Source organism: Stegostoma tigrinum, chromosome 29 (genome assembly GCF_030684315.1).
Source record: "Stegostoma tigrinum isolate sSteTig4 chromosome 29, sSteTig4.hap1, whole genome shotgun sequence".
Taxonomy (NCBI): domain Eukaryota; kingdom Metazoa; phylum Chordata; class Chondrichthyes; order Orectolobiformes; family Stegostomatidae; genus Stegostoma; species Stegostoma tigrinum.
Genome location: NC_081382.1, coordinates 23,309,191 through 23,323,579, shown reverse-complemented (window position 1 = coordinate 23,323,579; position 14,389 = coordinate 23,309,191). Strand labels below are relative to the sequence as shown.

Here is a 14,389-nt window from a genome sequence, read left to right as displayed (position 1 = left end):
ACAGTAGAACCAAGCACATCAGTACAGAAGATTAACTTAAAGTATTTGCTTTAAGGAGCCCCAGCAAAATTGGAATGAATGGATATTGGGAACAAACTGTCTGCTGGTTGGAGTCATAACTGGCATACCTGAACACAGCAGGCCAAGCAGCATCTCAGGAGCACAAAAGCTGACATTTCGGGCCCAGACCCTTCTTCAGAGAGGGGGATGGGGAGAGGGAACTGGAATAAATAGGGAGAGAGGGGGAGGCGGACCGAAGACAGAGAGAAAACAAGATAGGTAGAGAGGAGAGTATAGGTGGGGAGGTATGGAGGGGATAGGTCAGTCCAGGGAAGATGGGCAGGTCAAGGAGGTGGGATGGGGTGGTAGGTAGGAAATGGAGGTGCGGCTTGAGGTGGGAGGAAGAGATGGGTGAAGAACAGGTTAGGGAAGCGGAGACAGGCTGGGCTGGTTTTGGGATGCAGTGGGGTGGGGGGGGTGGAAGAACTGGGCTGGTTTTGGGATGCAGTAGGGGAAAGGGAGATTTTGAAGCTTGTGAAGTCGACGCTGATACCATTGGGCTGCAGGGTTCCCAAGTGGAATACGAGTTGCTGTTCCTGCAACCTTCGGGTGGCATCATTGTGGCACTGCAGGAGGCCCATGATGGACATGACGTCTGACGAATGGGAGGGGGAGTTGAAATGGTATGCGACTGGGAGATGCAGTTGTTTGTTGCGAACCGAGCGGAGGTGTTCTGCAAAGCGGTCCCCAAGCCTCCGCTTGGTTTCCCCAATGTAGAGGAAGCCACACCCGGTGCAATGGACACAATATACCACATTGGCAGATGTGCAGGTGAACATCTGTTTGATATGGAAGGTCATCCTGGGGTCTGGGATAGGTGTGAGGGCGGAGATGTGAGGGCAAGTGTAGCACTTCCTGCGGTTGCAGGGGAAGATGCCGGGTGTTGTGGGGTTGGAGGGGAGTGTGGAGCGGACAAGGGAGTTGCGGAGAGAGTGGTCTCTCCGGAAGGCAGACAAGGGTAGGGATGGAAAAATGGCTTGGGTGGTGGGGTCGGATTGTAGATGGCGGAAGTGTCAGAGGATGATGCGTTGTATCCGGAGGTTGGTGGGGTGGTATGTGAGGACGAGGGGGATCCTCTGGGGGCGGTTGTGGCAGGGGCGGGGTGTGAGGGATGTGTTGTGGGAAATGTCTGCTGGAGGTCAGTCACCTTGGCTCCAGGACATCTCTGCAAGAGTCCCTCAGGGTAGTGTCCTAGGCCCAACCATCTCATCTGCTTCAATGGCCTTCCCTCCATCATCAGGTCAGAAGTGAAAATGTTCACCCACGATTGCACAACGTTAAGCACCATTTGTTCAGATACTGAAGCAGTCTGTTTTCAAAGCCAGCCGAATCTGGATAATATCCAGGCTTGGACTGACAAACGATAAAATAACATTCACAGCACACAAATGCCAAGCAATGACCATTCTCACTTCTGACCTAATGATGGAGGGAAGGCCATTGAAGCAGCTGAAGATAGTTGGGCCTAGGACCTACCCTGAGGAACTCCTGCAGAGATATCTTGGAGCCAAGATGACTGACCTCCAGCTGACACAACCATCTTGTATGCCAGGTATGACTCCAATCAGCAGAGTTTGTCCCCAATATCCATTCATTCCAGTTTTGCTCAGGCTCCTTAAAGCAAATGATTTAACTTAATCTTCTGCACTGATGTGCTTGGTTCTCCTGTTGTTGAAGATGGGAGATATTTGTGGACCCCTGTCCTCCTAGTTACTTACATTCTGCCATGAATGGCAATGAAACAGGATTGGCAGAATTTTAGATATGATCACTTTGTGGGATTGCTTAGCTGTGTCTACCCCATGGCTGCTTTGGCTGTTTGGCATGCAAGTGGTGCTGTGTTTTAGCTTCACCAGGTTGACACCTTGTTTTTAAGAATATCTGTTCAATGGTCCTGGCATGTCCTGCTGCGCTCTTCATTGAAGTAGAGTTGATTGCTGGCTGAATGGTAATGGTAAGAGGTTATATGCCAGGCCAAGAGATTGCAAATGGTGCGTGAATGTCATTGTTGTTTCTCTTGATGGTCCACTGCACCTCATGGATGCCTAGTTGCTGGATCTTTAAAGTTGCTGAGAATAATAATATTTACAATAGAAGTATCAGTTTCTACATTCGTTTACCTTGTGGGTATCGCTGGAGGAATGCAAAAGTTAGGTTAGATCTTTTCATATTATGAAGACAGTTACAAAACAAGTCTCATCTCAAATTATCAGATTAGTGGTAATAGATTAATAACTGATTCTGTTAATTTTGATAACCAGTGAGAAAATAAATGAAGAAACCATATTTTAAAACGATTGTTGAAAATTTCACAACTTGCAGTATTGAAACAAATCGCAACATGGAAAGTTAAATTTGAGAGATGTTACATATTTTCTAGTCAGCCTGTTTAGAGATGGAACAGGTTGGCCTCCTGGCTTAAGGCAAGGACTCTGTCACTACAGCATAAGAACCCTTGAAATCACGAACGAGCCAGTCAACCCAGCACTATCATATTCTGGATATCTGGCAGGATTCAAACCTCCAGCGTGGACCATACTTGTAATTTGACAATCGTTTTGTAACAGAACTGTCAGAGGAAGGCAAGCCATGTCCCCTTCTCACAGCGCCAGCTGCTGTATTCTGAAATTTAAAGCTCCAGACAACCACTAACAGCTGCTATCAAACCATAAGCACATAAAATAACTGTGATGTTATGTTGCTCAGAAGGAACGATGCCAGGTGGGTGTTTTTCCCTTGAACGAGAGGCAGGGAAGCAGAAATGATAGGGTGCCAAGTAAGCAGGATGCCAGTCCAGTAGAGGGTATGGCAGTAGAGGTAGGATGCCAGTTGGGTAGGAATTCAGATAATGAGTGCCAGCTGGGAAGGGGATAGGGTGTGAGATGAGTAAGGAGTGGAGTCCCAGGTGGTTAGGTAAGTGATGCAGTATTTGAGGTACATTGGGGTGGGTGGGAGAAATTAGGTCTGAGGATGTCAGGTCTGGCTGTGGTGTTTGGAAGTGGGAAAGGGGAGTAAGTGGGAATATGGATTGGGAGGCCAGATCACATCTGGTTGTGTCTAGAGTTGACTGTGTATATCAGGTTAGGACTGGGGGTGCTGGGTGTGGATCCAACATCAGTGGAGACTGTGAAGGTTTTAGATGTAGAGCGGTTATCCAGAGGAAACTCAATCTCCCAGGCAGTTCCTTCAATGGGTGGTACACTGGCGATTCTACAGGGTCTCCGTACTCAACTCCTAGTTATGCTGGCATTACAGCGGTCAGGCCAGTGGAAAATTTGGACATGTAAAAAGACATCTTAAAGCTGAGCAAAAGTCTGAAATGCCGAGCAGGTTTAATTGAAGCTGTTGGTCTCTCAGTACGGTGTCAGAGTCATCAGATATAGGTGGGTATGGCAGCAAGCTGGCTGAGCGCATATTTGTAGACTCTGAATTCACAGGCATTCGTTGCTGGTTGCTTGATCCTTTCCACTCTTCACTTGGCCTAACTATGGCAAAGATTAACCAACAAAATTTTGTTTAACCATTTAGTAAAGTAACAGTTGTTTATCTTTATCAAGGTTAACTTATTTGGCTGCCCAAGGTGAATAAATGCCCAGTGATTATTCAGCTGTTTCTTCCAGCTTACTTTTCAATCATTTTGTGCCAGCAGTAGGAGATATACCTTATTTGTTCATAACTTGGAAACAATAGCCAATGCAGAACTCCAGGAACAGCACATTCATTGCTGGTGGGCTGTAATGTTCTATTTTTACAATTTTACAAATTTATATTTACATGGCTCCCAGGGTTACATGATGTAAACTAATCTATGGCAAATCAGTTAAATGGGTTATTTTTCCAGTGATTATAGCTTCAAGCTGCACTGCCAATGATTATGTGTAGTAATCAAGGGAGCTACCATCTGGAGGTCAGACATTTCTGTACAGGGAAAGGAGAAAAAGGCAATTGACATGTGGCTCAAAGTGTCATTTTCACATTCCTAGCAACTGGATTGAGAATTTTATTTAGAATCAAATTGTTGCTGATTACTTTGTTCATGGGAAAGTCTGCTTTCAGTTATAATACAAGTCATGCAGGGCCTTTGAGATTTTTGGCAACTAATTTCAATGAATATTTTTATTTGTTCACGTGATATGGGTATTGTTGGCTAGGCCAGCGTTGATTTCCCATCTCTAATAGCCAGTGGGCACTTAAGAGTTAACCACATTGCCGTTGGTCTAGAGTCTTATGTAGGCCAGAGCTGGTAAGGATAGCGAATTTCTTGGTGTTCTAGATTACTCATCTAGTGACATCACCATTACATTGCTACCAGCACATTAAATACGTGCCAATCCAAAGATACTATACATAGGTAACTATTTTGTTATTTAGAAGTTCCTTATTATTTTTAGAGAGTTAGTTGCTAGATTGATGAAATTATACATCGAATGTTAAGATCCCCATAACACACAGCTTCCTCATAATGTCTTTCACTTTTTCCGTATTCCAATTTAGTGCTTAGAGTTCTACTGACAATTGTAATTCTTGCTAGAATGTTGTTCCATAGGTATGTCACTCAGTTGGGCGTTAATTCTGAGAATTTGAAGAGAATATTTGTAGATAACTTTTATGCTGTGGTATCATCACCGATATTTCACTACTGTCATGTTTTGGTTCATCCCTTGCTAAATTGGCAAAGTGACCAGGGTGGGAGAAAAACTCTTATTGGTTGACTTCAATTAACCTGGCTCAGAAAGGATCAACTTTCTGCTATCCCAAGACAAAGTGTAAAGTTTTATGTATATTTTACACGCGCACACAAGCCACATTTTGGACCGTAACAGTCTCATCTCTGAATCAGAAAAAAAAAGAGGATTTCAGTCCCTTCTAAGAGTTGACGATAAAAGTCAAAGTTGAAGTTCTGGTTACAGAGTCATGGAGCTCTACAGCATGGAAACAGACCACTCGGTCCAACTCCTCCATGCTGCCCAGATATCTTAAATTAATCTAATCCCGTTTACCAGCATTTGGCCCATATCCTCTTAAACCCTTCCTATACGTATACCCATACAGATGCCTTTTAAATGTTTTGATTGTACCAGCTCCCACTACTTCCTCTGGCAGCTTATTTCACACATGCACCATCCTCTATGAAAAAGTTACCCTTGTGTCCCTTTTAAATCTTTCCTCTCTCAACCTTAAATCTCTGCCCTTTAGTTTTGGACTCTACTACCCTGGTGAAAAGGCCTTGGCTATTCACCCCATCCATGCCCCTCAAGGTTTTAAAAACTAATGTAAGGTCACCCCTCAGCCTCCAATGCAGTAGTGAAAATAGCCTCAGCCTACCCTTTAGCTCAAACCTTCGACCCTTACACCATCCTTGTAACTCTCTTCTAAACCCTTTCAAGTTTCACAACGTCCTTCCTATAGCTGGGAGACCAGAGTTAAATGCAGTATTCCAAAAGCAATCTAAACCAATGTCTTGTACAGCTGCAACATGGCCTCCCAACTGCTATACTCGTTGCAGTCACCAATAAAGGCAAGCATACCAAATGCCGCCTTCACTATCCTGTCTACCTGTGACTCTACTTTCAAGGAACTATGAACCTGCACTTCAAGGTCTCTGTTCAGCAGCACTCCCCAGGACCTTACCACTAAGACAAAGATGCAGTCTTTCAGATGAGATATTAAAGCAAGGATCTGTCTGTTCCCTCATTAATATAAAAAATCCCGTGACACTATTTTTAGACAGCGAGGAATTTATCTGTGTTTTAGTCAATATTTAACCCACACTCGACATCATTAGAATGGGTTATGTGCTTGTGAATTGATTGCGTTTCATATATCACAAGTATTTCTTTGGACGTGAAGCACTTTTTCGGGTGACCAATGGTTATGAAACCTGTTACATAATTACCTTTTACACTTTTTGACATTTCTTATTATCCTTCTTATTTAGACACTGAACTTAAGAAGAATGGTTAAAAAAAAATTGTCAGACTATAGATTTTAAGAAGAAGAGGGCTATGTCTGCTCAGGCTGAGTTAAAAAGAATGCTGAGATTTCATGTATCTAGTTCAGGCTGAGACAGTGGCAGAAGTACAACTCAATGCCAGTAGTAATGTTCTTTTACCATCCTGTCCCAGGGCAGGTTCCAGCCTATCCCTCCATTAAGATAAATGGAGAAATCCTCCTAAGTGTGCACCTGTTCCCCTGCCTGGGAAGTCACCTGTCATCTAAAACTGATACTGATGTGGAAATTCAATGTTGCATCTAATTTGCAGGCACCACCTTTGGATGCTTAAGGATGAGAATCTTTGAGCATAACATCTGTACTGATATCAAGATCTTTTTGCATCAGACATTTGTCTTTTGGATTCTCCTATATGGCTTTGAAACTTGGACTATGTTTAGATGCCACACCAAGGTTCTGGAGGAGTACCATCAGTACTGTTTGAGACTGGTTTCTGTGTCAGCTGGAAGGACAGCAAGCAACCTCTTCGAAGGAGCCAGTAGCACCAGTATTGAGGCTGAAATCTTTGCCCAGCTCAAGGAAGGCACTCAAACAAGAAGACCAAGAAAGCACTTCAAAGACTCCTTGAAGACTTATCTCAAGAATATAGACATCAGTGGCTGGATGAACCTTGCTCAGAAGAAACTGACTTGGAAGAACCTCCAGTATAAAGTGACACAGCTCTGCAAGAACCCCATAAGAAAGATAAAGTATGTTAAAAGAAACCAGAGAAAGAAATGCCAGCAATCTCGAGGTCAAGGACCAATTCCACCTGTCAGAAGCACCTTCCTACCGTATGTGTGGGGATCTGGCTGTAAAATCAGGCTGGTCAGCCAAGCAAGAACCCACAGAACCCATGACTAGTAACATGAATTTCCAAGGTGGACAGAAATACTCATTAACGGGTGATTGCTCATGATTGTAGAAATGATGTATATCTTTCTGGCAGGAATTGAAGAAACTGACTTTCACCTTCACAATGTTTACTTGGAAGAAATTGCAACTTATCCAGGACCATATTTAAGCGATCTGATAACATCGCAGGAGAAGCATAATTAAGAGCACAAGACATTGGATCTCATTGTACTAGTGTCTCCAGATGGTGTCATTGAGAGGCAGCGTTTGAATGAGAAGGAGATTCTGAAAGGCTATCAGAAGTATGAAGTAGACCATTCAGCCCATCAAGTCTGCTCCTTCATTCAGTGAGATCATGTCTGATCTAATGACCCTCAAATACACATTGCCTTTTCCCCACAAAGTCTGATTCCCATATTGATGAAAAATCTGTCTGCCTCAGCCTTGAATATACTTGGCCTGTCCACAGGATCCCTTACCAACTTTTACAGATGCGCCACTGAAAACATGCTGTCCAGGTGCGTAATGGCCTGGTAAGGCAGCTGCTCTGCCCAGGACCGTAAGAAGCTACAGAAGGTAGTGTGAACAGCCCAGACCATCACAGAGGCCAGTGTTCCATTCATGGACTCCATTTACATAGCCTGTTGCTGCAGAAAGGCTGCCAACATCATCAAAAACCCATTGCACCCTGGCAATGCTCTCTAACAACCTAAATGGACTCTCTAACTTGATACAATGCTGATCTTGCCTAGCACACACCCTGTGCGATTTAACTCATAACTTGTATGGCTCTGTCTAGTGTTTTTTTTTTCCACCCTATGATCTGTACGTCCTTGCTTACTATGATCTGCCTATACTGCTCGTAAAAAAAGCTTTTCACTGTACTCTGGTACAAGCAATGATGAATCAAAAAATAAAGTAGGGCGCTGGAGGAACACAGCAGGCCAGGCAGCATCAGAGGAACAGGAAAACTGACATTTCAGTCAGGATGCTTCTTCGGAAGTGGGGAGAGGGAGGGGAAGTTGAGCTCAGAAATAGAGAGGAGGGGTGGTTTTGGAGGAGGTAGGTGGGATTGTGATAGGTGAATGCAGGTAGGCAGTGGTAGGAATTGATCAGTGAGGTGGGAGTGGCGGATAGCTGGGAGAAGGAGGACAGGTTGTGCCAGGGCAAGGAAACGGGGATGAGAGGGAGGGTTGGTCATGGGATGAGGGAAGCTGGGTGTGGGGAGATTTTGAAACTGGTAAAATCCACATCTAGGCCATCACGCTGCAAGCACTTGAGGTGGATTATGAGGTACTGTTCCTCCAATGCCTTGGGAGCCTGCAGCCTGATGGCCTAAAAGTGGATTTTATCAGTTTCAAAATCGCTTCATCCCATGACCAACCCTCCCTTTCATCCCCGTTTCTTTGACCTGACACAACCTGCCCTCCTCCTCCCAGCTATCTGCCACTTCCACCTCACTGACCAATCCCCACCACTGCCTGCCTGCACTCACCTACCACTATCCCACCTATCTTCCCCAGCCCCATTCCTCCTCTTTTTCTAGTTATTTCTGAGCTCAGCTCCCCTCCATCTCCACATTTCTGAAGGAGGGTCCCAGCTGACACTGCTTGGCCTGCTGTGTTCCTCCAGCTCCACACTGCATCAGCATCTACAGTTCTTGCTATCTCATTCAACAAATCATTCAATAATGTCCCCACCTCAGCAGTTCTGTGGTGAAGAATTCCACAAACTAACGTTCCAATTTAAGCCATTGCTCGAGATGCTCTGACTATAATGAGAAGCTAACAGTGAAATCAGATAAGGGTAGTCCCACTGGAATATTGGTGAAGAGATGGTGTGAAGATGCACATAGCTTTTGAATAATAATTAGGAAAAAAATTTTAATTGTGAAAGTAATGGAGTTTTAATTATTCCATTTTACCTATAGTTTTACTTGTTCTTAGTGATGAAGGCTTTAGTTTTTGATTTTATTGTAGACATTCTAGAAAACATATATATCCTTTTTAAGAAGAAAAAGCAGTGCATTGGGATTGATTTGGTAACTATTCTGGTGGCTAGTTTTAATCTAATTTTTGACAAATGTTTGAAAATGGGTAAATATACTTAATAGTCAAGCCACAAGCATGTAGACCCACGATATAGTAAACCAAGAGCATGAAGTACATTACTGAATAAAATTACTTTTATTACATTGGGTATTTTTACTGATGTAATACATTAGTACTAAAATGGGAAAGTAACATTGATTTCTTTTCATCTTTAGGTTATGGGACACCATATGGATACAGTGCTGCTGCCCCAGCTTACGGTATGTATGACCATTCAGTTGATTATGACTTTAAGATGACAATCATTTCCTTAGTGCCTTAATCTGGAACATATATATCTCCTCTCTATGGAGATATATATGTATGTGTGAATATTGACAACCCATCAAGTACTGAAAACACTCTCTCTTTCCCGATTTTTTTTTGCTGATGCTACCTCTGTGCATTCGATACTCAGTGAAAAGTTTCAGATTTCAATTTTGTACGTTTATAAATTGGCATTCTAGAGAACAAAACCAGGTGCGCTCCAGTTTCCTCCCACAGTCCAAAGATGTGCAGGGTAGGTGGATTGGTCATGCTAAATTGCCTGTAGTGTTCAGGGGTGTATGGGTTATAGGGCGATGGGCCTGGGTGGGATGCTCCAAAGGGCGGTGTTGACTTGTTGGGCCAAAGGGCCTGTTTCCACGCTGTAGGAAATCTAATCTAAAAAAGAGAGAATATTATGAACTTGGAAAATTGAATTTTTTTTCAAAAATTCATTTGCCTTAAGTACTCTGAAGGGTTCAGTGTTGCATTTTATTAAAACATAAGGTGTTGTTTTTAGATAGCAACTAGTTCATTTTGATCTAGAGGTTTGTATGAAAGCAGTCCATTTGTCTTGGAAACAACTTTATACGCAGTGGAAGAAATCAGCATAACCTTGTGTTTATCCTCACGGTCGGAACTCTTCTTGCAAAGAAAAATCATATTGTAAAGGGACTGCTGATAAACTGCTTGTCCCCTTCCATGCCAAGTTGTATATTTTATTAAATGTCCCAATGCTTACAGCCATTAGATGCTCTATTCAAAGCATATTGCACTGCCAGTCAAATTGGCAAGTATACTGCTGCTGTTACCCTTTTCTGTAGCTCTAAGCGGGCATAATTTATTTTAAAGTTGTAAATGCAAAATGAATCACAATTAGTTGATAACTTATAGCATTCACATTTTTAAAAAAAGTTGTAATGCTGCTAAGTGATATGCCAGCATTCATACTTATCTCAACTTTTGACAAATGATTGCAATTCAAAAAGGGTTTAGTAGAATGTGAATGTAAGGCCTTGCTAAGCTTCATATTGTAACCTACATGTTAAATTGATGAATATCAAGATGGAAGAATGTCAACATTTCAGCCCATCTGATTGTTTCTCTGACATCTTGCTTATTCTTGACAGCTGAAGAACTTAGCAAAATGGTTAGCATTTTGGTCAATAGTAGGACTGTGAAAAATATTCCATTTTGTTAACAATTTTGTCTGTGACCAAAATGAGTCTTCCCAGCTGTTAAAATTTTTAATTTGTTCCTAATTTTCCCAATTTTTCTTTCACACTTTCAAAATAAATTTGATTGATCTGATTTAATTAGGTTGAGACTATAAAAGGGTAGAATTTAAACATGATTTAAATCTGCAAACTTGGAAATACTTGGAGTAAGAAACAGAACTGGTCTTCTCACTTAGTAAATAAAGATTTTAAAGATGTGCTAATGTAACAAAAAGTACAGTTTTAAAATAGAGGTAATATTGTTACAAAGCAGAGGTTGACCCCACGCCCCAATCAGAACTAAAACTGAAACGCCCAAAGAGGAACACCTTGCCTTTTAATCTATAAAAGGAGTGTGAAAAGTGGTGTAACCTGCCTTTCAGCAAATTCTAAATAGAATAAGTCCCTGACACTCACTTTAGAATCAACAAGTAAAAATTTATTTATCGAGCTCTAACTGTGAACAAATTATCTAACCTGTTAACAAACCAAATAAATCCCTTCTAGCTACTAGCTATCCCTGAATAAAACAAGATTCTAATGTTATACTGTTCTAATAAATACAAGTCCCACTTATATAAAGTTAAGAATAGAATTTAGTGTCTTGAAATTACAGCCAGTTTGTCTCTTCTGGAATGCTCTCTGCCTTCTCTGATGTTTTTCGTTCAACACTATTAACTAGATGTGCCATGGATACCTTTTTGCTATTTAGATGGTGCTTTCTATAAAACTTAGAGACTGAGAGCTGAAGGCTATTAGTTTTCTGATCTTTGACCAACTGCCCTCTTCTTTTATACCCATGATGACACAGGATCAACCTTATTGTAAGAAATATTGCTATGTTGGCAAAACCATCAGGTTTAAATTTAATTGGTCTTTGGTATCTTAAATGCTTGGTTCAAATTGATTGGCTAAATTCAAAATTTGATTATAATTGCTGCTTAGCCTGCTGACTGTATGACCTTCTGATACGAATGTTTCAATTTGGTTGCTCTGTGTTCTTGCAACCTTTAAAGCTGCAGCTTACAGACATCCATTTTAAATCCCTGAGCTCAGAAAAAGCACATCATCTGTTAAAGGGATCATGCAATGCTTCCCCGCAGCCCCCTCCGCCACCATTGCCTTTTACAAACACTAAATTCTAACTTCCTGCCTCCCAAACCATAAGTGGTCTACCCAACTTCACAACAAGTGGAACAATCAAGCATTATTTTGAAGTATACTTTCAAAGATAGTCAAGTCATTGACCCCTCCACATTTTATTGTAGCAGGTAAATGCTTAGTGCTGGGAGGAATAATAATAATAAATGCCAGCTTTTACCAGTCTTTTGACTGTTTTCACATTTTTTTGTACTGTAGTACATATTTATTTCTATTGTTGCAACAATACACACAGGTTTCCATAACTTACTAAAATAAGCTTGATTTAATCTCAGAAACTGGCACTGTGCTGTTGCTTTGAATGAGTCATATGTGCAAATGATGACAAGCAAGTGTAAGATTTATTTGGAGCCCGAGTTGAGCTGCACATGCGAGCAGTTTAAGTATCATGATAGTTCCAAATATAAATCTGCAAAGTTTGCTAGGACAGTCACAGCTGGCATGCGTCTGAAATAACTTACCTGCTATATTTCTAAAATCAATGCAGAAAACTTGCAGTTTTTTTTTGTCAGTTCAGCATGCAGCAATGTTCAACGCAATCCAAATTAATGTTATTTCTCAAAAAGAGATGATTGTCATCATTTCTCATATAAAGACCCTGTGTTTCTCCAGTGTCTAGATGTGATGCAAAACAACATTTGACGCGGCTGTTTCCTTGGCTGTAGGTTGAAAGTGTCTTAATGCCTTTGTAAGCTGTTGCATGTTGGGAAATTTGCACTTCAGTCATCTGGTGCTGTTAAAACACCTACTGTTGCTGCTTTGTGATTTCTAATGATGATTAAAATTGAGAATAAGAAATCTGTCTCGATATATAGAATTCTGTGAGGCCACAAGAACTTAGTATTCAACCAAATAACATTAATTAACAACCCATTGATCTTTCCAGATATGCTTTTCAAATGAAATACAAAATAATGTTTCTGTGGATGTCATCTGATTTAGATTCAGATTTTCTGAAATCTAGGTAGTGTAGTTGATTTGAAGTGGTTGCTGAAGAAATATCTATTGAGAGCTTATCATCCATACATGCTAGAGATTACTTTTGTAAAGTGACCTAGAGTTATAACTTCATGCAGAGACTGTGTGATCAAGATAGAGCTTAGAGTGCCACGTCCATCTCCATGTCAAGCAATTTATACACACATCTAGTTGAAATTATTTTCTCTTGTGTTACATGTTCCAGCACTTAAATTTACTACTCTAAATATTGCTGATTACAAAATCTGCTAAAATACTCTCTTAAAAGATAGGAATGCTCTATTTCATGGAATGGGTACTTAATAATGAGAAAAGGAGAGTTGTCCCAATTGGGAAAGAGGGAATATTGTACAAACATGATAAGGTTGTTTAATGAACCACTGCTCCAGTATTGCACACGACTTTCTTTCAAACGTTGCATTAAACAGAAGCCTCAATTTATTTTTGTTCTGGAATTGGCAGAATTGCAGCTACACCTACTATCCTATTTAATAATTAATGATATAGTTTCTGGCCTTAGATATGGTTTCCACTATGCCAGATTTTATTCCCAGTAAATTATTTTTGCAATTCATGAAGTTTGTATTCAACAGGATAAGTTTTTTTTATTTTAAAATATATCATATAAATAAATGTTCAGAGTCTCACACTTGTTTCCAGTGCTTAATTTAAAATATGATGTGGGCACAGCTGTGGATAAAAGTTCAAATTTCCAAGCATTTGAATTATGCAGTTTGTAATAATATCGATTTTAATCTTGCTTGTTTTGTCAACCTATTCAATAAAATTAGATGATATATGTAAAGGTAAATAAATACATTAAAATTGAATAGTTAATCTGGAAAGATCTTTGGTGACAGAACCATATATTCGTAAGTCAATTTAATGGACCATTAAACTTATTTGGGGTCCTTTCGTTTCTTCTCTCTCTATAGGTTTGCCAGGCAAGAGAATGCTTCTGTTCCCAGTTATGAAAATTCCAACATATCCTGTTCCCCTTTACTCCTTTTTCAGCTAATTACTGTGTTAGAAGCCTAACAACTGATTCTGATCACAATAGCAAAAAAGTGAGCATTAGGAGAAAAAAGTTGCTTTTTTAATTAAATTTCTTTTGAAAATGTTGTATGAAGCAAATTATTTGTAAAATAATTTTCCTATCTTTTTGATTTTAACAAAAAGGCTTAGTTCATTAAAACTTGAAGATGTACTGTGAAATGTTACCTCATTCTCAATATAACTTATGCCAGCCTTCTGTGGTAGAAAGTAATAAACTTAAAAAAAAACCTCACAGACATTTTAATTGAATCATAGCTTCTGAAGAATTTTATGGAAGCTTATTTGTGAAGGATGTATAGATAACAGATCTCTGATCACAAATAAACACTTTGTTTCAGAACCAGCCAGCGTATTGCCTGTTTTATAAATCACTTTATGTAGCAAAGCCTTAACCCAGTATTGTGCATATGCTCTGTACTGGCCATCATTTGTGTAATGAAATGGTACTTGCCCTCCCGCTCAATTTTTATAATTTAGTTTATAACTATACTTCAGAATTTATTTTGAGTTGTTTCAAAAGTTGAATGTTATACAAATGATGGAAGCTGCAAATGAGCTAATATACCTATGCCCTTCCTACACTTCTGGTATGAAGCATGTGTAAAATTGGCTTAAGGCTGTCTTGCCTCCATAATCTCATATTTGGTTCTTGTGGCCTTTTTTCATAGTTATCTGACATGAACCTTAACTTGCATTAGTTGCTTCCTGGTAGACAG

At 40.4% G+C, this 14,389-nt stretch overlaps 1 protein-coding gene across 6 annotated transcripts in view; it reads left to right on the top strand.

The window, feature by feature from the left end:
* Positions 1-14,389, top strand: part of strbp (spermatid perinuclear RNA binding protein) — a 227,828-nt gene that overhangs the window by 200,641 nt on the left and 12,798 nt on the right. For 5 of the 6 annotated variants that reach the window (XM_048559172.2, XM_059638313.1, XM_059638315.1 and 2 more), the window contains one exon: positions 9,174-9,218. In XM_048559172.2, the coding sequence (XP_048415129.1) occupies positions 9,174-9,218 (45 nt within the window). Of the gene's footprint in view, positions 1-9,173; positions 9,219-13,552; positions 14,014-14,389 lie in introns of those variants that run through there. The other variant, XM_048559173.2, reaches the window with a different exon arrangement.